This window comes from Heterocephalus glaber, unplaced genomic scaffold (genome assembly GCF_053883595.1).
Source record: "Heterocephalus glaber isolate CG9 unplaced genomic scaffold, H.glaber_assembly_v1.0 deba00001579, whole genome shotgun sequence".
NCBI lineage: Eukaryota > Metazoa > Chordata > Mammalia > Rodentia > Bathyergidae > Heterocephalus > Heterocephalus glaber.
In genome coordinates, this window is record NW_028258360.1 from 113,444 (window position 1) to 137,895 (window position 24,452).

The 24,452-nt window shown below is 43.4% G+C and overlaps 1 protein-coding gene and 1 long non-coding RNA gene across 12 annotated transcripts in view; one reads left to right on the forward strand and one right to left on the reverse strand.

Annotated features, from left to right (window-relative positions):
- The window catches only part of LOC110344666 (uncharacterized), a 34,406-nt gene extending 21,271 nt beyond the window's left edge, over window positions 1–13,135 (reverse strand). The window contains exons 1-5 of one of the 11 annotated variants that reach the window (XR_015443766.1): window positions 12,890–13,067; window positions 8,808–9,038; window positions 7,455–7,601; window positions 5,283–5,423; window positions 4,485–4,552 (exon numbers count right to left, since the gene is read on the reverse strand). This is a non-coding gene — a long non-coding RNA (uncharacterized LOC110344666). Of the gene's footprint in view, window positions 1–4,484; window positions 4,553–5,282; window positions 5,424–7,454; window positions 7,602–8,807; window positions 9,039–12,813 lie in introns of all 11 variants that reach the window. The other 10 variants (XR_002387368.2, XR_002387373.2, XR_002387376.2 and 7 more) reach the window with 10 other exon arrangements.
- Window positions 13,136–13,211: 76 nt separating this feature from the next.
- Window positions 13,212–24,452, forward strand: part of Ubac2 (UBA domain containing 2) — a 166,390-nt gene continuing 155,149 nt past the window's right edge. The window contains exon 1 of the mRNA XM_004858625.3: window positions 13,212–13,378. Coding sequence (XP_004858682.1) covers window positions 13,348–13,378 — 31 coding nt within the window. The 5' untranslated portion in view covers window positions 13,212–13,347. The remainder of the gene's footprint in view (window positions 13,379–24,452) is intronic.

Consider the following 24,452-nt stretch of genomic DNA (forward strand, 5'->3'; position numbering starts at 1 on the left):
AACTTTCCCTATTCTAGAAACCTCACATAAGTGAAATCACACAGTATTTGTCCTGGCTTATTTCACTGAGCACAATGTCTTTAAAGTTCATCCCTGGTATATCCTGTGTCAGAATTTCCTTCCTTTTTAAGGCTGAGTAATATTGCATTGTAACTCTATATTGCATGTTTATCCACTCATTCACTGATGGACACTTGTGACCTTTGTTCAACTTCTTTTGAACCAGGTGGCCCATCAAGAATTTTTCAGAGAGGGCCGGGGATTTAGCTCAGTGGTTCCACCGCCTGCCTTGCAAGTGTAAGGACCTGAGTTCGATCCCCAGTACCAAAAAAAAAAAAAAAAAGAAGAAAAAATTTTTCAGAGAAAGCTGCGCATGGTGGCACACACCTGTAATCCCAGCACTAGGGAAGCTGAGGCAGGAGTATCAAATTCAAGGCCAGCCTGTGCTACATAGTGAGACACTGCCTCAAAAAAAAAAAAAAAGTGTCCAATGGAAGTTAAGCAACCAAGGGAGCCAGAGGCTGACCCTTGCAATGAGAAGAAACTCTCAATATGGCAAGTGCCTAAGGGAACAAGATGTGATTTGCAGATAGCAGAGGAAAGAAATTCAACCACACATTCACCTGAATGCAGCCCTTACAGTGGGAAGTAGTATGTCCTCCATGACAGTTTTCACCCGGGTTTGCCTCTCAGCTCCAAACCCAGCCTTCTCTGCTTGCCTTTGTGATACCTAAGACTCTGCAAAGCCACATGTTGGGCTCCACCAGTTAGCAGTGCCATGGAGGAAGGAGGGGCCTGTGACCTTGCTACTTGTGGCCCCTCTGAGCAAGCAACACCCCAGCCACACTTGCCAGCAGGAGCAGTTCCAGTTGCCAGAGTTTCTAACACTCGAAGAGCTGGGGTCATGGTTCCTCACCCTTCACTACCCAGGAAGCACCATCAGAGGCCAGGAGCCCAGGGAACCACTCTTCTAAGTTTTAAGCCTTTAGTAATTGCAGTGGCTTCTCTTTGTTCACCCAGCCCAGCCCAGGAGGTAATAATCGCTTCCTCTGTGATATCTTGGAATTTCTTTTACCCTGTCCTACCTCATTGGCTTTGTTCACAGTCAGCAATTCTTTATACAGTCATGCACAACTTGTGGACATTTAGGTCAGCAACAGGCCACGGATATGACAGTGGCCTCATAAGGTTATAATAGAGCTGGAAAATTACTGTCACCTAGTGACATCATAGCTGCTGTACTGTGATACAACACACATTCCTCACGTGTCTGTGGCAATGCTGGCGTGGACAAACCTACTGTGCTGCTGGTCACATAAAATACAGAATACATTAGTATTATGTATAGTACATAATACTTGCTAATAAATATGTTACTGGCTTTTGTATTTACTATACTATACTTTTTCTCATTATTTTACTTTATTTTACTTTTTGTTTTTTTGAGACAGTGTCTCACTATGTAGCTCAGGCTGAACTCAGGGCAATCCTCCCGCCTCAGGCTTCTGAGTGCTGGGATTACAGGTATGTACCACCATGCCCAGCTTTCTCATTATTTTTATTCTTGTTATTTTAGAGTGTACTTTTTTTTTTTTAAAGTTTGCTGTAAAACAGAATTCATGTGATGCAAGCAGCAGCCTCATACCCTTCTAATTTACCACCTGCATGGATTGCATCAAGAGGTCATGTGAGCGACTGACCTGTGCCATGCAGATTTGTGCAAGGGCGCTCTGTGATGTCTTCACAATGATGAAACTGCCTGATGACACAGTTGTCCCCATCATTGCTCATCATTACATGAGTGTATTTAGGTTTTTCTTTTTGCATTATTGCTGTACTTCTGGCTCCTGATACATCCCTGCTATGGTCTGAATATGTTTCCCCAAATTACCCAGTGCGGATGTTGGGAGGTATGGCCTTTGAGGAGGTATTTAGGTCATGAGAGTTAATGCTACTATAAAAAAGGCTTGCACAAGTGGATGTCCTTGCTTCCATTCTTCGTCTATGGGTCTGAGGCAGGAGCTTAGGGTGTGGCAAACTGGCTGGGCAAGTGGGTATGACCTGTCAATCACAGAGATCCAGGAGACTTGCACTCAAGCCCTGGACCTGGTACCAATTAGAAAATGCTGTTTTCAATTCTTATGAGAACTCAAGCAGGTTCTTGACAGGATGGCCTAGGTCTGACATTAGCCAGAGGAGTGGAAATACAAAGGACAGCCCCATTCCCATGTAGAGCTTTGGAGTAGCTCAACTCTTCATATGGGACTTGGGTTCTATACATCTTCTCCCCGTCATGGCTCATAGCTGTAAAGGTGACTGGTTACACGCCTGTATGGTTGACTTTTAACTGGGGAAGGAAACCCAACCAACCAGCTCTCGTCTTTGTGTCATTTTGTGTCACTATCAAAAGCAGAGAGATGAAAGACAATCACTCAACTGGGCCTGTGTCAAGCACTGGGAGAGAGCATCTTTGCTTGTGTGAATGGGGATCCTTACTATGTAATGGACGTGCAAGAGAGGTGTGTGTTGATTACTGACACCAGCCAGCTTCTCTCATCGTCAGTGCCTGAGAACATTGAGTGTCCCACGCGCATTTGGACCTCAGGCCTGTGAGGGATGCTGCAGGCATAATAGACTAAAGACGAGTGGCAGAGGGAGGATGAGGAGGCCATATGAATTTCTGTTCCCCGTTTTCACAGCCTGGAACACCATGGAGAGTTGCCGACTCCCCAGAGAATACAGATACTGGGGAGCTGTGTTCTCAAGTCTTTCGTCAAATGGCAGGATCAGTCTGTTCCAGATCTTCATTTCTAATTACTGCTTTAGGAACAAACCATCTCCTGAGTGTTCCAGCAGAAATAGACTTGATTTTCAGAACTTTTGCAGCTTCCTTGCCAATGTTCGGAGTATGATTACTAAAATGATGATGGTAATAATAGCAAGCACTCTTTGAACAACCTAATTTGAGTGTGTTTAAATTTTCTTGTTAATGTATTTAATGCTCAGAAGACCCTTAGAGACAAGTATTATTATTATCACCATCATTCCTTGTTTACAGATGAGAAAACTGAAGCATAGAGGGGCTGAGTGGCCCTACCCGAGGCCACACTAGTAATATAGACCCACTATACACACTGCCCTGCCTGGGTCTCCGAGGGGCAGGACAGGTACCTAGAATGTTCACTCTGATAGTGGTTTTTTCCCCTTGTTATTGTTGTTGTTGTTTTTCAGACAAGGTCTTGCTATGTAGTGCAGGCCAGGCTCTAACTTTATGCAATCATCCTACCTCAGCCTCTTGATTGCTAGGATTACAGGCATGCACCACCATGCCTGGCTTAACTTTTTTAAAATGTTTATTAGTACATATTTGTTGTCAATATTCAAGGGGAGATGGTACATGTAAATAACACATAATTCTATTTATTTCCCCTTCCCTCCCTCTCTGACAGTATATTGAGGGGCATGAACAAGGCAAATGATAAAATTACCTGTTCCTATCTTTTGTTCAGTACATACATTTGTGTCCACATTTTAAAGTGATATATAATACATACCACATGGCACCAGGATACAAATTAGCTTTTTAAAAACCAGAATATAAAGGCCTGGACATTTTCAGATTTAATATGATGGGCTATTAGCTAAAATTTATATAAACTACCAGGAAAAAAATGTTCTGCTGTGGATTTGCTTGGAATATTTTTAAAATAGTATTTTATTTTAAAAATTCAGGTGGGTTGTTTTTCTACCAATCCAAACTTTGGATTTCTTAGTCTGGGATAAGCCCTGGCCAGTTATTGTCATAAATATATCCTGGTCAATGACACTGTATGCCTCTAGTTTATGGGTAGAGACTCATACTCCATTTAAACTCACTGATGTAAGAATAATAAGGAAAACTGGAGAGGTCTCAAAACAAGAATGAACATGATCGAAAGGTTGAAAAGTTATAGAAATATTTAATCTGGAAAAGAGAAGGCTGAAGAGTGTGTGAAAAACTCACTCCAAATGGATGAATAAATTAGTCAAAAGGATACTGAACAGATGTTTTAGTCACCTTGTACCAGATGGAGAAGGTTTGCTCAAGGCCCCTGCACAGAGCCACCGCAAGGGAATACAAGGAGGAAAACTGGGCACCAGAAGCCAGGTTGATCACCAACAAGGTTTGTTGTAATTGGAAGAGTGGTCAGAGCACAAAGGCAGTGGTTTGTTAAGGGACATTCTCTCAGGCAGACACAAGGACATCAGGACCAGGTAAGGTGAATGTCAGGTCCCTGAGCATGTCCCTGCTGCCTTCATACAAGGTGCACCTGAGTCCCACACTGACCACCTGGCATGTCACACAGGCAAAACCTTATCCTGCCCAGGAGGGCTGTGATATAGCTAAATGGTACAGCCCTTGCCTGGTGTGTTAGTCAAGCTTTCCTACTGCTGCGACACAATGTTGATAATGCACAACTTAAAGGAGTAGTAGTGTAATTCACCTCATGGTTTCAGAGGTCTCAACCCATGGTAAGCTGGCTCCGAGGCAGGAACGTCATGGTAGAAGGGCCTAGTGGAACAAAGCTGCTTAGTTCATGGTGGCCAGGAAGCAGAGCACAGAAAGTAAGGCCCAGAGAGGAAGGGGCCAGGTCTCAGGGTCCAGATATAAATACCCAAGGCACACCTCCATGACCTACCCAGACACACCCAGAAATGTGCTCCATCAATTCCCTGGGCAGCTTCGAAGCCAATTAAGATGACACAGCAAGCTTAACTGTCACACCTAACATGTGCTGGGTTCCATCACTGGTGCTCCCCCAAGTCTCCCCCAAAACCCCACAAAACAAAACACCTGTGGGTAAGGAGAGACTACTATCAGGTTCTCTAGTAGGTTCAGAAACCCCAAGTTGTTATTCTTTAGGATCTTTTTTTGGTATTGCTGAAATGTTCACTGTTGAGTCATTCCCTTATTTTAAAAATAAACACTCCGATCCTATCAGGACTAAAGAACATTTGGCGAATCAGAGTGATCTTCTCACTTAAACATTTTAATCAATTCTAGCTTCTACACATATATGACATCATTGTAACAACACAAAGGAATGGCTGGGGGCAGACTTGCTGAGATTCTCCTGGAAATGATTTATCTCACAAGGGTTTTAGAAAACCCTCGGCCATATTGCAGGAAGGATGGAGGGCCCAGGGTCCTGGGACATAAATCTTAGTAACCTCTGTAAAAAGCTGAGGCCAGGCTGCACACACCATCTGGGGGAGGGCCACAGATTGGCCACAAGCGGTACCTGTGCGAGCCCACAGTGATGGGGCTGTGGTGCTGTCACAGAGGATGGAGCCGGGAGCTGGGCGCACACTCTGGAAAGCCAGGCACACCAGACGGTCCAACTGGAAGGGAGCCTGCAAGACTGGTATTCCCAGGCAGGGTGCTGGTCAAAAAGTAGATAAAGATTTATTTCAAGGATTTGGCTCATGCAACTGTGGGGCCTGGCAAATTAAAAACCCTCAGGTCTGAGGACATAGAGGAAAAACAAACTCAGCTTCTCCTGCTCTACGCTCACAGCACAGATCATTTGTGTGGTCCCAAAATGTGTGGAGATTTCTCCTCACTGGCAACCATGTGACCAGTTCTGCAATGGACACTGGCTGGACACCCTTGAACTTGATTCAGTTCGGACACTATTCTGCCAGCTGCCAGTCCTGGCTCTGGAACTTCGGTTGGAGCCGCTACCAGTCGGGGTTCCCATGACACTCTCCTTGGGTTTGATGAATGTGCTAGAGCAGCTCACGGAAGTCAGGGAAACCCTATAATTATATTTACCCGTTTGTTATAAACACAAATGAGCAGCTGGGTAAAGATATACACAAGGTGACCTGTGGAAGGGTCCCCATTGCAGGAGCTCCTGTCTCCCTGAAGTTGGGGTCACTGCCCTCCTGGCAGGCGGATGAACTTGTACCCACCTTCCCTCAAGCCTCCACGTACTCAGTCTCCAGAAACTCAGGAAACCTTGTCTTTCAAGGGTTTTATGGAGACTTCACTGCATAACCATTACTGAAGCATGGACAATGTAGAAATGAGATTGGAGGGAAAGGGTGTGGTCTCACGCTGACAGACGAGACCTGCCTGGCCAGTCTGTCCAGATTCACCCCTTCCTCCCTGGGTAGGGGCAGTTTCCTTCTGAAGTGGGGGTTTTATCGTGGACCATTAGGGAATATCTTGATGGTGAGCTTCCACAAAGATGGGGGTAGAAATACATATGTTTGGTTTCTATCACCAGTCTCAGGGATAAGAAGTTCTAGTTTCCATGGTTTGTCTTAGGGAGAAGAGCAGGTGAAAGGTGGGCAGGAAAGGTTAGAGAGAGACATTTGGCTTCCTGAGGACTGGTTTTTGAGACCTGAGGCACCTCAACATTATAGCAAAGACTGTTGTTACTTTTAAAGCTGCTTCAAGATTGAATGACACAATGTCAGATACTTAAGTCTTGTTCTAGTCATTTGGTAAATAGTTGTGAGAGTTTCAAACCAGGAACTGTGGACAAAACCTAAAAAATATTAAAAAACAAAAACAAACAACAACAAAAACACAGCAGGGTAGACCAACAGGCTGGAGACTCAGAAAAAAGCCTTGGATGCAGGTAGGGTCCAAAGGCAATAAAGAAGCAAAATTCCTTCTTCCTTGAGCACTTTCAGTCTTTTTCTCTTAAGGCCCACCCACATCACAGGTCATCTGTTCTGCTCAAAGTCTGCTGATTTAACTGCTAGTCTCACCTAAAAAGACCTTCACAGACACAGCCAAGTGTGTTTGACCAAACATCTGAGTACTGTGGCTGAACTGACACATGAAATTCACCTTCACCGTTGGAGCCAGTAGAATACTGTATAAGAGTAAGAAGTCAGGAAGCATGGGAAACTCCCACTCACTTACAGCCCTATTTACTGGGGCACAAGCGAAACAATGGATCGCTGGAAAAGCTGAAGCCCAGTTGTGAGAGTCTCCACGTGACTTGATGCTATCTATGTTCATTCATTAAAAATATATATATTGAGGTGCTACAGTATGCCAATCAGTGTGCTAAGTCTTGGGGAGCAAAGATGAAAGGTGTTCTCTGCTTGTGGTTGAGTGCGGGAGATAAATAATCACATGATGAACACTCTATAGTACATTTTACTTTGATTGAGAAATGCACAAGGAGCAAAAGAGGCCCAAGGGCATGAAATTCAGCAGACACCACAGAGTAGTGGGTGGGAATTTTTCCACTTCCTCTTTCCTAACAGCAGAATTGGTCCTAGTGCCTGGATTGCAGGCTTACTTGCAGAGGAACCTCAAGGTGGCTAGGGGAGGGGTCAGCCAGGAAGTGGAGCCAGGTGAGTGAGTGAAAGTCTAGACAGATCAGGAAACAGCCATTTTAACTCAAAGCAGTTTTAGATTTGGTTGACATCGTGGATGGAAGGATTTTTACCTGTGCAACTCTTGCGTCCATGATCTTATCATAGACCCTGGAGGCGGAATGCAGTGTCACTTGTGGGATAATGGGGTTGCTATAAATCATAAAGCATGGTGGCCCTTTGGTTGCTGAGCAAAAAGCGAGTCTGAATTTAGCTTTTACCTAGATGGAAATTCAGGGAGAGGAAAGAGAAAATGGATAACTACAGACAGAACAAGACATTTTAAGACATAAAGAGAGCTGACTGTATTCATTTCCTAGGACTATCATAAAAGGCACTTAAAACAATAGAAATTTTTTTTCATAGTTATAGAAGCTAAAGTTCAAAATCAGGGTGTTGGAAGGGTCATGTCCTCTCTGAAACCTGTTGGGGAGAATTCTTCCTTGTTTCTCTCTGGCTTCTCCTGGTGGCCTGTGATTCTGGGAGATCCTGGGTCCAAGAAGCATCCCTCAGATCTTTGCCACGGTCACCATGTGGGCCTTCCTGTCCTGGGTCTGCGTTTCTGCTTATAGGATGCCAATCTGTTGGATTAAGGGCCCCACCAGAGCTCTTCACTAATCACATCTGCAACAGTCCCATTTCGAAATAAGCCCTTTCTGAGGTACCTTGGTGTATTTTTGGGGGGGTCATAATTCAACTCATCACTGGTGAGAACTGATGACGCCGATAAAAGAGAGGTGAGATTAGCTTTCCATTAAAAAAAAAAGAAAAGCTGGGCTGGGGATCAGTGGTAGAATGCTTGCATAGTATACGTGAGAGTCTGGGTTTGATCTCTAGCATCATGGGAGGAAAAAAAACCAGTTGCAGTGCTAAGCAAAATTAACTGGCATCTGTTGATCAGTTTTCAAAATTAACTGGCACATGTTGATCACTACTTTATTTTGTATTTCCAGCTTATTTTCTGAAATTCAGAAAGCATTTTCACGTTCTTTTTTCATTAGCTCTGGTAGTAATGATACTCTTTCTGTGTGTGTACACTTTAATTATATTTCTACTGATTTACAATAGTCAATAATGCCAGTAATGGCAGTAAAAGTTATGAAGAATTTCCTACACACTATTTTTATGATTATCTCACCATGGAAAAAGGGCAAACTAAAAGTTCAAATGTGTATGTTTTGCTTTAGAACGTTTTATTATTTACATTTAAATCCCTGTGCTACTGGCAGTGCGACCTGCCCATAAATATGCACAAGCATGATGAAGTATTTGAGCCTGTCGTGACCTCTGCATCTCTGAGTGGGTCTTATAAGTAAGTCAGTGAGAGGTCAGTTTCTACTTCTTTTAAAGACCCACAGGCTTGTCTTGAGGCACTACTCTTGCTCTGACAGATGGCGTGTTAGCTTTCTGTTACTGTGACAAAATACCTGAGAATAACAGGTTAAACGATGAAAAGGTTATTTTTGCTCATAGTTTTAGGGCTTTCAGTCATAGCCTGCTGGCTTCATCACTCTGGGCATGAGGTGAGGTAGGACATCATGGTGGAACAGCATGGTGAAAGAAAGCTGCTCATCTCATGGCAGCCAGAAAGCACAAGGACACAGAGTATGTGCACCTGTGCCAGCAGGCTTCCTTCTTCTGTTTTTGTTCCACTGGGCCTACAATGAGTAGAAAAATGCAAAGCTGAGGTATGATGCATAGCAGAATGAAAACTAGGGTAGGCTAAGTAAGTAGGTGCTTGGTTCCAACAGATCACACATGCTTGGATGAGACATGAAAAAGGGAATTTTAAGTTGGACTCCAACAAAGAGCAGTCAGATTGGAGAAGATGAGGAAGCACGGTTGTGTCAGATGTGGTGGGCTCTGAATGTGCACCTTCAAAGTGCTTCCCTGTGTTTAGAAGGATTAGTGGTAGAAACCTCATGTCTTGTTCTGAAATCCCACATGTAGGGCATCTGTTTTATCTCTGGAACTTAAAAAGACCCGGAGACCACATTCTTTGCAATGTCAGGGCAAACAGAAATGGAAAGAGAAAACACTCCAGAGAAATGGTGTGGTGGATGTTTAAGATGTATACTACAGGAAGACTGGGGAGAAAAAGGTCAGATCACCCAAACTCCCCTTAAAACACCCATAACCCCGAGTTCGATCCCCGGTACCAAAAAACAAAACAAACAAAACACACCCATAACCATCACTTCTACCATATATGTAGTTTTCTCAAAACAGCTTTCCTGTCATTGTGCTACAAAAACACAAAAAGCATAAACAGGGTGGTACAGGAAGTGCTGCTGGCCCCCTCTCCTATGCTAAGTCTTCACACATCTGCACATCCTTCCCAACTGTGATTCTTAGTTCCAGGCTTGTTCGCCATCAAAGCCTCCCTGCCTTCTCACGTGGCAGGCTGGAGGTGGGAGGGAGTTGCTACTGCCTGGGAAGCGCCTTGGTGACAGACAGGAGTCCATGGATGAACACCCCAACCCCCTAGCCCTTTGGGGCTTACTCTGAGGCACTAGTTCCCAGGATTTCCCCATGGGATAAATCTCCATCTGCCTGCAGCGCTAATTTGGTAATTCATCTCTGTTCTTCCTATCCCCTTCGCAGTTCTCCACAGCACCACTTCACAGCCTGCTTGTACCTGAAAATTCATGTCAGAGTCTGTGGAGAGGCCCAAACTGAGACAGATGGCAATAACACCAAATTTTTAATTTTACTGATGAACTCTGATGGAGTTCTGTTAAAAGGAACACCAAGTGTTCTGTTACATGGTGTTGCTTTTGCAGTAATTGTGGCACTGTGCTGCTATTCCACTGCACTGAAACCCCTTGTTTCTTTCGTTTTTCTTCGGTACCAGGGATTGAGCTCAGGACTTGTGCTTTTGAGGCAGGCACGGTGCCACTGAGCTAAATGCCTGGCACTGAAACCCTTTGGATCTAAATGTGCAGCTGAAATTACTATAATAAATAAATGTTGTTCCTATTTTAAAAGACCACTGAAAGTCTTAGCTGAACCCCAAACTCTTTGTATTAAGTAGTAATTATTTTGCACCCTATATATTTTTTAGCTGAGTTATACATTTCCTGCAAACATTGACTAACATGCTTCCTCATTTCCAAGGGATTAATCACCTAATCTGGTATTATAAATTCCTATCAATTTTTCAATTTAATCATTATACATTTTTTTTTGTTACCGGGGATCGAACTCAGGACCTTGGACTTGCAATGCAGGCATGGTGCTACTGCCCTAAATCCTTGGCCCTTCATTATACATTTTTAAGGTAGCATTCAAATTAGAAATATGGTTCCAGACCAGTATCCTTATAACTAACCTTACTTACTAAAGACAATGAAACTGAAAATTCTAGGCAAGAAACCTCCTAAAATGATTAAATTTGTTGAAAACTTTATAATAATCATCCCTCTTTAGTAATACCAATCTTGCTTACAGCTTAACAGTTTCATTTAGCATTTCTGATATATATAAAATACAAGCCAAAGCACTTTATAGTATTTTGACATAACTACTGTATGTAATTTCTCATACATTGAAACAAAAATCGAGTGTTAAAGAATAAATATTTTAAAACAATATTCTTTTGAACGCTATCGTATTTCCTATGTAGGATAAGACAAACTCCTTTCCATGTCATTGTAAAGTTACAAGATAATGTTTTATTCAAGCCATTAATAGTAACTTTACTGACATCAGTGACATTCACTGATTTGTGGGTCTTTCCCCTGGTCAATGTATAATTTAATGACTTGCTCACTGGCTGTTGCTACTTTTCAATTGTTTATAAACCCATGTTACTGGCTGACTGTATCTATGGTACATCTGTTGCACAATGATAATGGAAGAGGAAAAAGGTTTTCCTGTGGGATAATTTTTAAGGGTTTCAAGTTTTGACATCCCTTAGTGTCTATTGTCTGTACATTCGGAAATGTATTTCCACTCAACATTTTGCTCCCCAAAATTCTACTGTCATGCAGAGACAATTGTCTGGCAACAAAAACTTCACAGCTGATTTTCTACCACTTTGGATTTCATATAGAGCCTTCTACATGTACAATGTCAACACCCAATAAATTATTTAAATTTCTTATATTAATAACCTCTTATACAGTCAGCATTTAAATTTTTCTCCAATATTATTTAGATTGCTACAAATTGTTATAATTTGTGCTATTCTATTAGAAGAATACTTTAAATCCATTGGATTAAATTTCAAAACAAACTCCAGGAACAACATTGATTTTCAAGGTTTCGCTAAAGCTGTCTTTGTCAACTCTCTTTATATAGTGTTCATAATCATTATGAGTTCACCTCTCAGATGAACTAGGAAAAATGTCTCATTGCATAAATGTGTTCAAACATTCAACTTGACACCATGGTACTTTCCTAAGCAAAGCCATTACTTCACATTTTGGCAAATGTCTTTAATCTCTGGCTTAATAGAAATCTTCTGGCACTATTTGCTTTTGCTTTTAATTTGTTGTGATATTGTTCTATTTGAAATATATATAGAAACTCTCATCTCATACAGACATGGAATTGGAAAAGCAAGCATTTTGATAGCCTCTTCAGATAACAAGGGCATAGTTTTTTGATATTACAACATAACTTAAGTCGTAGTTTCTTAAAAATTGCAATGAGGAATCAGAAATCATAACAATAAACTTTTTGTACTCTGTACCCTAAACTTTACTGGTTTGTCTTGCAGTTTAAGATAGCTCTTTCATGATTTCCTAACATTAGGCACTGGTCAACTGGAAAATACTGGTTCAGTTTTTGCAATTTTTCCAAATGTAGAGTGGAAAACACTATATACTCATTAAGAGTGGAAAAGATAAATATATTAGCATTACTAGAAAAGTGATTCTGGACCTTTGGACCCCCTATATGGGTTACGAGTCCTGACCCATACCCTGAGAACCACCGTCTTCTGTGGGCTATAGGTTTGGGGGCCAAGGGCATCTGCAAATACAACAGATGTTTAGACTATCACTTTCCTGCAAAGTAACTTAATTGCATGAACCTAAATAAAGGTAAACTGTTACTACAAGGTAACGTGAACAAACCACGTATAAAGTCTAAAGGAAATAAAAATCACCTATACTGCTGCCTTCCAGAAACGATCAATGTGAACGTTTTGAACCACTGGACTCTCTACAGGAAGGTTGTGTTTTACTGATGTACAAAAATCAGATTTAGAAGTTGGCTGCCTTTTATAAGCTCTCAAAAAAATTTTACAGTATGCTGTGCATAGTTTTGCAACTCGTCCTTTTCATTTGGCCCTGTAGTTTCCCCGTATGTATTCTTTGAAAACTTTTTAAACGATTATCACATAATACAAAGTTTTCAGTCTCAAAATCATTTGAAAAAGTTGGACTTTAGCATAAACTAATTTCATTCTGTAAAACGTGGACATACAGGGTGCACAGCCCCGGCATCTGAGCGACCTCAGTCAGGGACTGGACAGGACGCCGACCCCCGAGCTGGTGCTCACCGTACACAACGCACGCGGGATTCGAGCTTCAGAAATCTGCGCGGACGTACTGAGCATGCGTGGAACGCGCCGGTCTTCCCGTCCGAGGAGAGGTTAGAGGTCGCGAGGGTGGGGCTGGACACTTTGGCGCATTTGCCAGGAGCTGCAACTCCCCCCTCCCCCCCTCCCCCCACCCCGCCATCCCTTTCCTTTCGAAACTGCGGCCGCGTCGGTCCGAACCCAGAGGGGCGGGCCCTCCGCGGGAGACGCACTTCCCTTCCGTGGCCGGAAGGGCAAGCGCTGGCCCAACGGGTGCGCTCACTGGTTGCGCATGCGTCATCCGTCTGGCGACCCCGGAGCGGCTTCGCGGCGCCGGATTCACCGCCCCTTCCGGAGTGCGCCTGCGCGATAGCCGGGGCTCCTCACCTCCGCTTCCCCTCCCCCTGGCCCCCTGCCGGGGCTTCGGGGCCGGAGGGACCATGTTCACCAGCACCGGCTCCAGTGGGCTTTGTGAGTACTGGGCCCCGCCATCCTGGCTGCTTCCTACGCGTCACCCTGGGTACCTCTCTGATGAGGCTGGGCACAGCGGGGACCCTCAGATTTGCTGGAGATTGGGGGCCCTCTGCCTTCCATCCCCTCACTCCATTCTTGGTAGTGGCTGCCCTTGGGGCCCGCGGGCCCTGCCCCCACCTCAGCCCGGAGGGGCGTTGGGCCAGGAGTCTCGCCGCCAGCGCGACCCCAGAGGCACCCCTGGTGCGCAGCGCAGCAGCCCCGCGCTGCTGCAGGTAGGCTGGCCCGGTGGGTCGGCTGGTCGGCTGGTGCCATGCAGTTCTCTTGGCCCCGGCCTGTGTCCTTGGCTGCGCAGGTGCCAGGCTGGAAGAAGAGGCTGTTCCGGAGGAGTCGATGCTGGAACCCTGCCCCGTTCCCGGTCACCATCCCCATTCATTGAGGCCACAGTGGGATCGAACCGACTCTTCCCCTACATCCAAATCTCATCCTCTACTTCAGGAGCTGACTCTCAGTTTTACTTACCTGTATTCTTCCCCAGTCTCCCTGAAGAGTTTTTAGATAGAAACTGCTCAAAGTGCTTTAAAGTGGAGAGAAGTTAGGAAGTCATTTGGCCAGAGGGTACATGCCTGAGTGCTGGATGTGCTACATTTTACTGGAGTGTCATTGTGGTCGGCAGGCGGAGGGCACTGAAATATATACAGCCTTGCAAACAACTTTTTTCTCATGACCTTGTGTTTAATTGACTTTCCTTAACCTGGACTGTGTTTTGACCAGACAGCCCTGATATTAAGCACTGATACTCCAGTAGTGAACTGTTTAAACAGCTACAAATTTGCCGTTGCTTATCACTGTTACTACTTCCTATCGCTGCATGTGCCGTTAATGTTGCCAAGGTACAGGAATGCCTGACATTTAAAAATAGTAAGTTTTACTGTGAATGTCACAAATCTTTTCTGAGAATTCGTGTCTTAGTCTAAAAATTATTGTCAGAACCACGGGCACAATTTTAAATCTTCCTCACTTCTCAACCCGTTAGGTTTTGCATTGGCTTTAATATTTATGATTTCCCTTGTTTCATAATTTGTTAACGTGAAGGCTTTTAGGGAATCTTTCATGCATTCGCTCCAGAGACCCTTGCAACTACAAGCAAATTAAGCTTTTCCAAACTACCCTTTGGATAAAGAACATCATGACTGTTGATGAAGCTGACAGTTCAAGAAGATGATGTGGTTTTCCTAAGATTACAAGACCCTGGTGGATATAACATTAACAGTAGGGTTCTTCAGTTTTAGTTGTTCTTTATTCAGAAATTTTTTTGGTACCGGGGATCAAACTCGGAACCTTGCGCTTGTGCAGCAGGCGCTGGAACCACTGAGCTAAATTCCTGGCCCCTTTATTCAGAATTTTGAGTTATCATTGCTGACCAAAATACATATAAAAATTTAAGAAGGCGAGAGAAATCTGCTATGAGTTGCTGTACCATATGAACCATGAGATTGTATGGGCAAGGGGTATTCAAATTTTAAGCAGAATAACTCGGGGAAGGTAATACTTTATTACCAGTGGCACAGCTAGGTGACTTTTAGAAGCCAAATCAATGCCTTAGGAGAGGCCTGGGCTGCCTCAGCTGTCTTGCCCTTTCTCTAAAATAAGTGTACCTAGTGTAAAAGTTGGAAGGATAGCCCTTCCTCTTATGGCTGTGTTTTATGTGCTCATTAACAAACATTTTGGGCGTGTGCTACAGGTGAACTGTGCTAGGTGCAAGGAACACAATAATCAACAAATTTTTGTTTATTTTTTGAGACAAGGTTTCACTATATAGTCCAGGCTGGCCTTGAACTCATTGTGTAGCCCAGGCTGGCCTGGAACTCATAATGACCCTCCTTCCTCAGCCTCCCAAGTGCTGAGATTACAGGCATGTTGGCCTGGCTGTAATGACAAACAAGTCTTGGCCCTAGAGTTTATGATACTTGCAGTAGAGTTGAGGCACAGCTTTTCCAGGACTGGTCATTTAGCAAATCTGCATATTAGCAGTTAGCGTGTTTAAAATTTTTTTCTGGCAAAGCTACTTACTTACAGGGAAGTGATTTCCTTTAGATCAGAATCTGTGTGGCCCTTTGGTAAGTCTAAACAAGTATCCTGAAGAAGGAGAATACATCTGCTTAACCCTGCCCCTGGGAGTGGAGAGTAACAGTCTCCTTTAAGGAAGAAATCCCCACCTCTTTTTCCACCTGCATTTCCCCCCGATTTTGTGACTGGTAGATAGTGATGTTTTAGTGTTAAACTTAACTTTCATATTTTTTCTGTCTCATCCATTCACTCACCGGGCGTCTGTTGAGTAACAGAGGACATATGGAGGTTAAAGTGGCAAACAGTAAAGGTGGTCAGCGCCAGATAGGTTAACCGAAAATTCAAGTGCTTTCATATAGTGACAAGTTAGGAGAAATAGCTGAGATTGAAGTATGCTGGACACTGCTTTAACATTCATTGGAAGGGAAGATATCTGGGAAGGTGACATTTGAGCTGAGACCCAAATAGTGTGAAGCAACCAGCCACATTAGAGTTTGATAGAAAAAAAATTTCCTTTTGAAGAAAGGGGACACAGTACGAAATGTGAAGTAGGTGCAGCAGGGTGTTTTCAAGGTGCTAAAGAAAGCTTGTATGGCTAGGACAGAAAATCAGATCAAGGGTATTTGTGACCATTTCTTTGAAACTGCCTTGCTATCTGCATCCTCATGTGGTTATGACTGGGTAAAATCCCACAGAAACAGTGTTCATGACTTATCTTGGACGCCTACTTGTAGACCAGCGCTGTCACTCAACTCTGTTGAGTAATACATGCATCATTTATTTCATTGCATGTATTAATAAGCATACACATTACTTGTGCACTTCACAGTATATTCATTGTGCAAAGTTGCACTCAACCAATACTAATTGCATGGTTAATGTATCCCAGGTATAGTTCCCAAGGAGTTCAGCATCCAGAGGAAAAAAATCAAGTAAAAAGAAATGAAGAACCATGCCCGGTGTGGTAGGTTTATTGCAGGAGGTGGGCTGATGGACATAGTTGTTAAAAGAACACTTCCCAGGTGATACTTGAGCTGAGTTTTGAGGGTTGGGCAAGAGTTTGTCAGGCATAACAGTGGGGAGAGGGCTTCTGTGAGGGTCAGAGTGTGGCAAAGAGGCAAGAGTTGAAGAATTAGGAGACAGATGCTTATAGCTGGAGCGGGCAGTTCCTAAGGGTGTGGTGAAATTGGATTGGTGACAATGGTGGGTGACCAGAATTGGGTACAGGACTGTAGACATTTTAACATTTAAACAGAGAGAAGCAGAGCTGAGGAAATGGCTGAGGAGGAGAGAATTCCAGAGGAGTGGCTAATAGCCTTATGCACTGCAGAGGTTTTTTAAAAAAAAAAGTCTGAGAAATGAGTTTTTGAGAAAGAAAGAGGCTGCTCAGAACCTTTCTGAAATAGCTTGTCCAGTAGTCAGTCAGAGTGAGAAGCACAATATGGCTGGCTGAGGGCCGAGTGGGATGGAAAGCAGAGACTGTGGGGTTTGGGAAGCACTTTTAAGAAAATCAGTCATGAAGTGTGAGCCAGTGAGTTGTACGTGGCCAAGTCACTGAGTACAACCATTGAACTAAAGTTTCTCTCCTTAAAGTTGAGAGAAACCTTAGTTCATTGGAACAGTGTTGGGCAAGACCCAGCAGGGGAGTGCAAGGTGGAAGATGCAGGAATGACAGTCCTGGGAAACAGGAGGAGGTAACTGCCATCCATGGCCTAAGGTGGGCATGCTGCTTGTGGGCAGGGGACGAAAGCTGGGAGTTTCCTCTTGGTGATGGAGCAGTGGTTTCCAAATGCTGGCTGTCTGGGCTACAAAATGTCAACTAAGCCACTTTCAGAATTATACTTTACTGGGTCCTGCCTTTAGGGTCACATTGGGAAGGGCCAATGTAGGCATCTGAAATCTGGATTTTTTTTTTTTTTTTTTGGTACCGGGGATCGAACTTGGGCCCTTGCACTTGCCAGGCAGGCGGTGGAACCACTGAGCTAAATCCCTGGCCCAAATCTGGATTTTTTTTTTTAAAGGGAGGTTTTTATTTTATTTTTTTGTCCCAGGGCCTCACACATGGTAGGCAAACACTCTATCACTGAGCCACCTCCTTGGCCCCTAAAATCTGTATGTTTGTTTGTTTGTTTATTTATTTATTTGGTACTGGGGATTGAACTCAGGTCCTTGAGCTTGCGCAGCAGGCGTTGAAACCACTGAGCTAAATCCCCGGCCCCAGAATCTGTATTTTTAAAGTCTCCCAAGGCAAATTTAATGAACAAACAGATTTAGATCAAGACAAGAGGTTAGACAAGCAACAGCAAGAAGGACAGAGAGACGCAGAAGGCCCGATTAAGGAAGTAGCAGATAGAATGGATGGCATAGAGAAGAGAATTTGTAAAGGCGTTTCTGCAGGTAGGTTGGGTCAGTCAAGGTTGTTGGATTGGGGTGTAGGGAGGAAGAGGAGTTGAAGGTGACTCTGGTTTATCATGAGGTTACCATTAACTAAAATTGAGAACACAGAGAAGGAAGGAGGAGCTCATTTCAGGGAAAGATAGTTCTGTCTTGGACCTGTGTAACATTGAAGAGTTACACAGGGGACACTTGGGGAGGTCTGGAGCTGGACTGGATGTGGTGAGGTGTGAATTAGGTGTGGGTGTGGGTGAGGACTGCAGAGGCAGTGGGTAGAGTTAGAAGGCTGAGGACAGAACTTCAGGCTAGTCTGTTGTGAGAGATGGATAGGGAAGAGGAGGCGGCAGAGCAGGGGCTTGCTGGAAACCAGGTCTTCCTCTCTAGTCCAGCTGGACATACCCTCTTCACAGTAAGTGCACATCCTAGTTCTCTTCACTTTCACCCCACAATGGCTGATGGCATGAGGTGGATCCTTCCTGGTTTCCAGTTTGTCAGCTCATGACTGGCATCTCTTCCATACACGGCTTGCAACCTGCAGTTAATTATCGCAGTTGCTATTTCACCCAGACTCAGCCACCTGCTGTATTCACTGAGCAAAGCCCTAGCCCTGTATTAATTTTGCTGGCTAAACTGAGCTGTGTGACGGTGCCAGCCGTCACTAGTCGAACAGTACCTGAGAGGAGGGGAGAGGATGAAAGAAAAACAAAACCTCTGAGGAAAAGAAAAAGGAGAGAGAGGCGGAGGAGAGACCCCTCTTCCCACTTTATTGCCCTTTATATACCTTTTCCACAACCCCCAACCCCTCCTCTGTACATAATTCGGCGACTAATTATTTTCCAGGGAAAAGGTCAAATGTATCTTTACAACTCCGGGAATAACATTCCCTTGCATTACAGACATTCGAACTCTTTCTATTTAACCACTCTAGTTACAAGTAACCATCCTTGTTTTTGTGCCAGCTGCATATCCAGGATTCATTATGTTCTCAGGAGACTCAGAGGTCTCTGAAGATTATTTCAACCTTTCGCTCTCCACAGAGCTGAGCCCTAGGCATGGTTTCTTAATAAGTTTCTAGGATTTAGCCACCCCTTGGCGGTGTTTCCATTTCACATCTACCCTGATCTACCCTACTCTTAAGTTTCTCCCCATTTCACCCTCAGCCAATCCAGAAAATCAGGGCTGTCACCCAGGTGCCCCCTGGGCTTCCTGTTTCCCTTCTCGGCCTTGTTTCCAGCTACACACAGCTTGTTTCTTTTCTGGACTATAAAGGAAGTCCCCTTCTTACAGAAGCCCACCTTCCACTCACTGTTAACTGTTTCTCCTCTAGTACCACTCATTTCTTCTTTACCCTTCTGTCTCTTGAGAGAGTGCACCTGGGATGTATTGAACTTTATGGTTCCTCTTAAGGGTGCCTCAGTGGTTCTTTGGAGGCTCCCTGAGCCAGGAGCTTCTCACCTGCTCTCTTGTCCTGGGGGTGTGTCTTTGTTTTGGTGAAGTCAGACTGCCTCTCCTTTAGGCCTTGGATGATGGAAAGGAAGATGAAAAGAGTTCATACTGTAACTCGTAGAATTTTGTCCCAGTAAATACTCAGGTTTACGTATTAACAGGAACCCTTTTCTGAGCCTTCTCTTGTAAGTGCAAAAGCTCAAGCCCTCCACTCATCCTTGCCTGTCTTCACAGCTGTTGGGCTATCTGTCAACTATATGTCTTAAACGACATCCTTCACTTACCCCCCACCCCAGCCCTTTCTAGTTCCTCTGCTATTTTTTTATGCCACCCACTGAGGCAGGCCTGTATTTCTGGCTCCCTGCAGTTGGCTTCTGTCTTCCTGAGGTGCTAAAGCTGCTGTGGACAGGGTGACGGGTGATATGCATACCACTGAATCAAGTGGGTGCTTCTCTGTCCTCATCTTAGTGGAATGTCCTCTTGCATCTGGCCTTAATGAATACTTCTTTTAAAATTCTTTACCTCTTGACTTTTTCTACCCCTTCTGTACTTCTTGGTTCTCTTCATTTCTCCTGACCACATCTATTTAATGTCTTTTATACCTTCAGAGTATGCTGGATTTGGCATTAATGGATTATTGGTTGAGTTAGAGCAGTCTCAGTGGGTCATGAAGGGCGAAACCTGCTTTATTTGCACTAAGGAATGAATGAGAGGTAGAGCATAAGTAGACTGGAGGGATCCTGGTGTGTTTGCACAGCTGGGTGAATCTGAGTAAGGACATAGCTATATGCAGCACTTTGATAACTCAGATGTTTATCAATACCCCAGGTTTCGTGCTAACTAAAATCCACATAGCACTGCAGTGGGAACCAGCACAAAAGATCAGTTCGAAGTGGGACATACAGTATTCAAGTGAGCTGGAAATTTTTCCTGAGTGAAACTGGTCTAAAATATTATTAGGCCTTGAATGTAGTTGGAAAAACTCATTAACTCCTTCTGTGGTCCACTAATGTCACTTGGAATTCAGAGATGAGCAAACCCTAGGGACTGGTGTGGTCATTTGAAGTCTACACCACACCTTCATTCCAGCTAAAGATCCCAGGAATATCTTCTGTTCCCCACATGATGCTGGGATGGACACCTCCAGTATTTCCCACTGTCACTTCTGTTTTCATGCTTTCTGGAAGGATCACACCGTATTCTTAATGGCATATTCTTTCTTAGCTATGTGTTTAATGTGTTGAATATACAACTTGTGGAGGTGATCAAAATAACTCTTCATTTTGGTTTCTCATCATCTTTTTAGAATTTATTTAGTTGGAAGCAGTATGCCCATATGAAAAGGTATCAGGCCTTATGACTGTCCCTTCACTGTTTGATTCATTGATTTAATAGATATTTGATTAATGAGCTTTTCTGTGGGCCAGCCACTCTTCTGGGTTCTCAGGTTTTAGTATGAATTAAAAGACCAAGTATACATTTGAGTGATGATAATCGTATGTAAAAAGCTATGAAACAGGCTCAGTTTAAACACTAAAAGTGTCCTATTCACCACTTTATTCAATACTTCAGTCTTCATTCAAATAAAGACTTTTGGGTCCGTGATTTAGCTCAGTGGTTCTGCTGCCTGCCTTGCAAGTGTAAGGACCCGAGTTCGATCCCGGGTACCAAAAAAAACCCAGATCAAATAAAGACTTTTTTTTTTTTTTTTTTTTTTGCCTATTTCTCCCATTTAGACTTGTTGGCAACTTTTGCAAATTGTGCATTTCGTGTGCAGCCTTCTTTAGGAAGTAGCACCCCTTGCATTTTGGTATCTTCGTGGAAACATTAAAAATTAATCATTTTGTTTTAGTTGGGTTTCTCTTTTTGGGCCAAGAATAATTTGGTCTGTTTCTCAAGAGGTGGGGATACTGGGAATTGGACACAGAGCCTTCATACTGAGCCAGTGGTCTCCAACGTTTTTGGCACTAGGGACTGTTTTTGTGGAAGATGATTTTTCCATGGATTGGGTAGGAGAGAATAGTGATTTTGGGATGGTTCAAACACATTACATTTACTGTGTATTTTATTTCTATTATTATGTTGTAATATATAATGAAGTACTTACACACCTCAGTATAACAGAGAGTCAGTGGGAGCCTGAGCCTGCAGCTAAATGGATCCTTCTGGTGTGATGGGAGACAGTGACACCCAAAGTGTTTTGTTTATGTCCAGTCTACTCTGTAATCACATTTTGGTTGCTGTCAGTGCAGAAAACCCTGCTGTACAAAGATAGGATGTTGGAAATGGAAGCAGGCTTTTTAGTGCCTTTATGGCACTCTCAGGATATCCCATCTTGACTAATCCAGAATATATGGAGATTTGAAGTTATCTCAAACATACTTTTAGGGCAGTCTTAAGCAGTTGATATTCTAGTATGGACAAAGTCACTGCACCTGGCTTATTCACCAATGTGTTGTGGATCCATTCCTTCCCAGTTCATGAGTCTTATGGTTGGGAAGTAATCCTCAATTCTTTTGAAATCTAAGATAGGTAATCCTGCTGGGAGAAAGAAGGCCCTGGCTCAGTCTTTCAAAATCTCTGCTTATGTTTGAAACATATAAAAATATGTTCATATTCACTTGTCCCCAAACTTCTAGTTTGGCTTTGAATGCATCCACTTTATTTGCTGATTTGAACACAGTTGTTGTTCTCTCCTGAAATGACAGATTGAGTTTATTGAGCAGGTTGAATATGTCACACGAATAAGGAAGTTTTGTGATCCATTGTGTGTCAATGAATTGCACTGCCAGTGGTGACTATATCTCTAAAAGAAATTTCTGGAGCAACTCTCATAACTAAAAAAACTCTGGCCAGTGCTCCACCTTTAGAAGGCTATCTCACTTCTGTGTATAAAAAAAGATAATATGCTCTGTCCATCTCCTCACAGAGCTGGACATACAGATATGCGTTAAGACCATACACTTTGTTACAGTTTATATCTAGATGTCCCCACCAAAGTCTCATGTACTTGTAGGTGGGGCTTTTGGGAGGTGACTGGGTCATAGATGTGTGATACTAGATCATGGGTGTGTGATACTGGATTAGTGTACTGATGGATTTATAGCTGGGGGTGATGCTGGGAGGTGAAACCTGGTGGGAAGAGGTGGGTCACCATGGGTGAGGCCTGAATGTATATATATATATCCCTTCTGCCTTGAATGCTCACTGCTTCCTGCCTGCCATGCTATGTACTCTTTGTTCTCTGCCTGGGAGCCAGCTGACTATGGACTAAAACCTCTAAAAAGACTAAGCTAAAATAAACCTCTCCTTCTTTAACATGTGGGTGTTGGATATTTTGTCCCAGCAATGAGAAAGTAACTAAGACACACTTGAATGTGGTTGATAATTTTAATCACATCCTACAAAATGTTGTTAAGTTCAGGTAACATGTTTTGGCCAGTCAGCATTTCTTTGTGGCTGCCACAGTATGTAGGCTCATATTCAGAAGTGACCTCCTTGACTGTGTAGTAAAACCAGAAAACCATTAAGCCATGACAGCTGCTCTTTCCATGTATAAAACATAAAATTACCAGTTGTTTTCCTGATATGTAATCATTATCAAAGACTTGAATAGCTTGTCTGGAGTTGTGGTGTTAGTTGGCAACAAAGGTTCACATAATGTATCCTCATGCACATCTTCCTGAAAGATAACATCACACAAAAGCAAGCATTTTTGCCTCATCACATCAGTAGACTTATAACCTGGATTACATACTGCAGTACTACAGTGACTTATTAATCCTCTTTAACAATTGTGCCTCAGTATCCTCTGCTATTTCGTCTTTTCATCCAGTTGTGATGCTAGCTGAAAGAGGAACATGTTTCACCTTTTGAACTGTAATCTTCCCTAAAAGTTCATGACGAATGTCATTAGCAGCAAGCAGGATCAACTCTTCACTGTTAGCCATTAAGAATGATGCTCTTAGCCCAGATACATATGAAGTAGTGGCTTTCAATAATTGCTTCTGTTCTCTGTGTTCATTTTTTTCTTTTCTCCAAAGGCTTGTCTTTGCACAGTGCTTGGTCTCCATGTCGTAAAGCAGGCTTGGAGAATCAATCACCTATTTTAGTGAACCCATAATTTAAGTGGGGCTCTTGATATTTTCTTTTAAATGCAGCTTTCTTTTGTTGGCAGTCTTAGTTTTCTGCTGCCTCAACAATGGGTCTTTCCTCCTTTTCAAAGAAGCTCTCCGGTGATGTTTGTTTTTTACTCATTTTGGCTAAGGTTAGCTTGTGGGCTTACCAAAACTGTAACTGAGACAAGTGTGCAGTGCAGGAAAGAAGCATGGATGGACGTGGTAAATAAGATAAAGGGTAGACAACATGCAGACTAAAATAAGTGTTGGATTCTGACTTAAAGCCTGCTGCAACATGCTGCTGTACAGTTCAAGTACATCAACTCGCCACTGTAAACTGTGCCACCAGGGGCAGCTTAATTCTCACTTGCCACACACTGGTAGGGTTTCGATATCAATCTACAAGGAGTTGTTTTATTATGGTTTCTTTGCAGTCAAACTTTTCTGCTAATGTTAATCTGTATTTGCAGCCTATTCCCAGCACTAGCGTCATTGCCTCAGCTCCACCTCAGATCATCAGGCATTAGATTCATAAAAGGATCATAAAACCTAGATCCCTTTCATGACAGGTCACAGGAGGGTTCTCGCTCCCATGAGAATCTAGTGCTGCTGCTGATCTGACAGAAGGTGGAGCTCAGACAGTATTGGGGTAATGGGGAGCGACTGTAATACAGATGAAGCTTCACTTGCTTGCTCCCCACCATTCACCTCCAGTGCAGCTGGGTTTATGACAGGCCATGGACTGACACCAATCTGTATTCTAGGTCTGGTGACACCTGCACTGAGTCACATCCCCAGCCCTTTTTTATTTTGAGGCAGGCCCTCATTAAGTTGCCCAGACTGACCTTTTTAAGGGTGATGAGCTTCTGCATTTCTAACCAGACCTGGGTCGCCCAAACTATGCACAACTTCCTTTAAGGCCAGATTTGGGGAGTGAGCTATTCCCCACATTTTTAAAGTGTTTTGGAACTATACTTCTGAAACTCCCAAGAAGCATATTTGTTCATGAATTTTAGCTAAGAATGAAACAAAGACATTAACAAGGA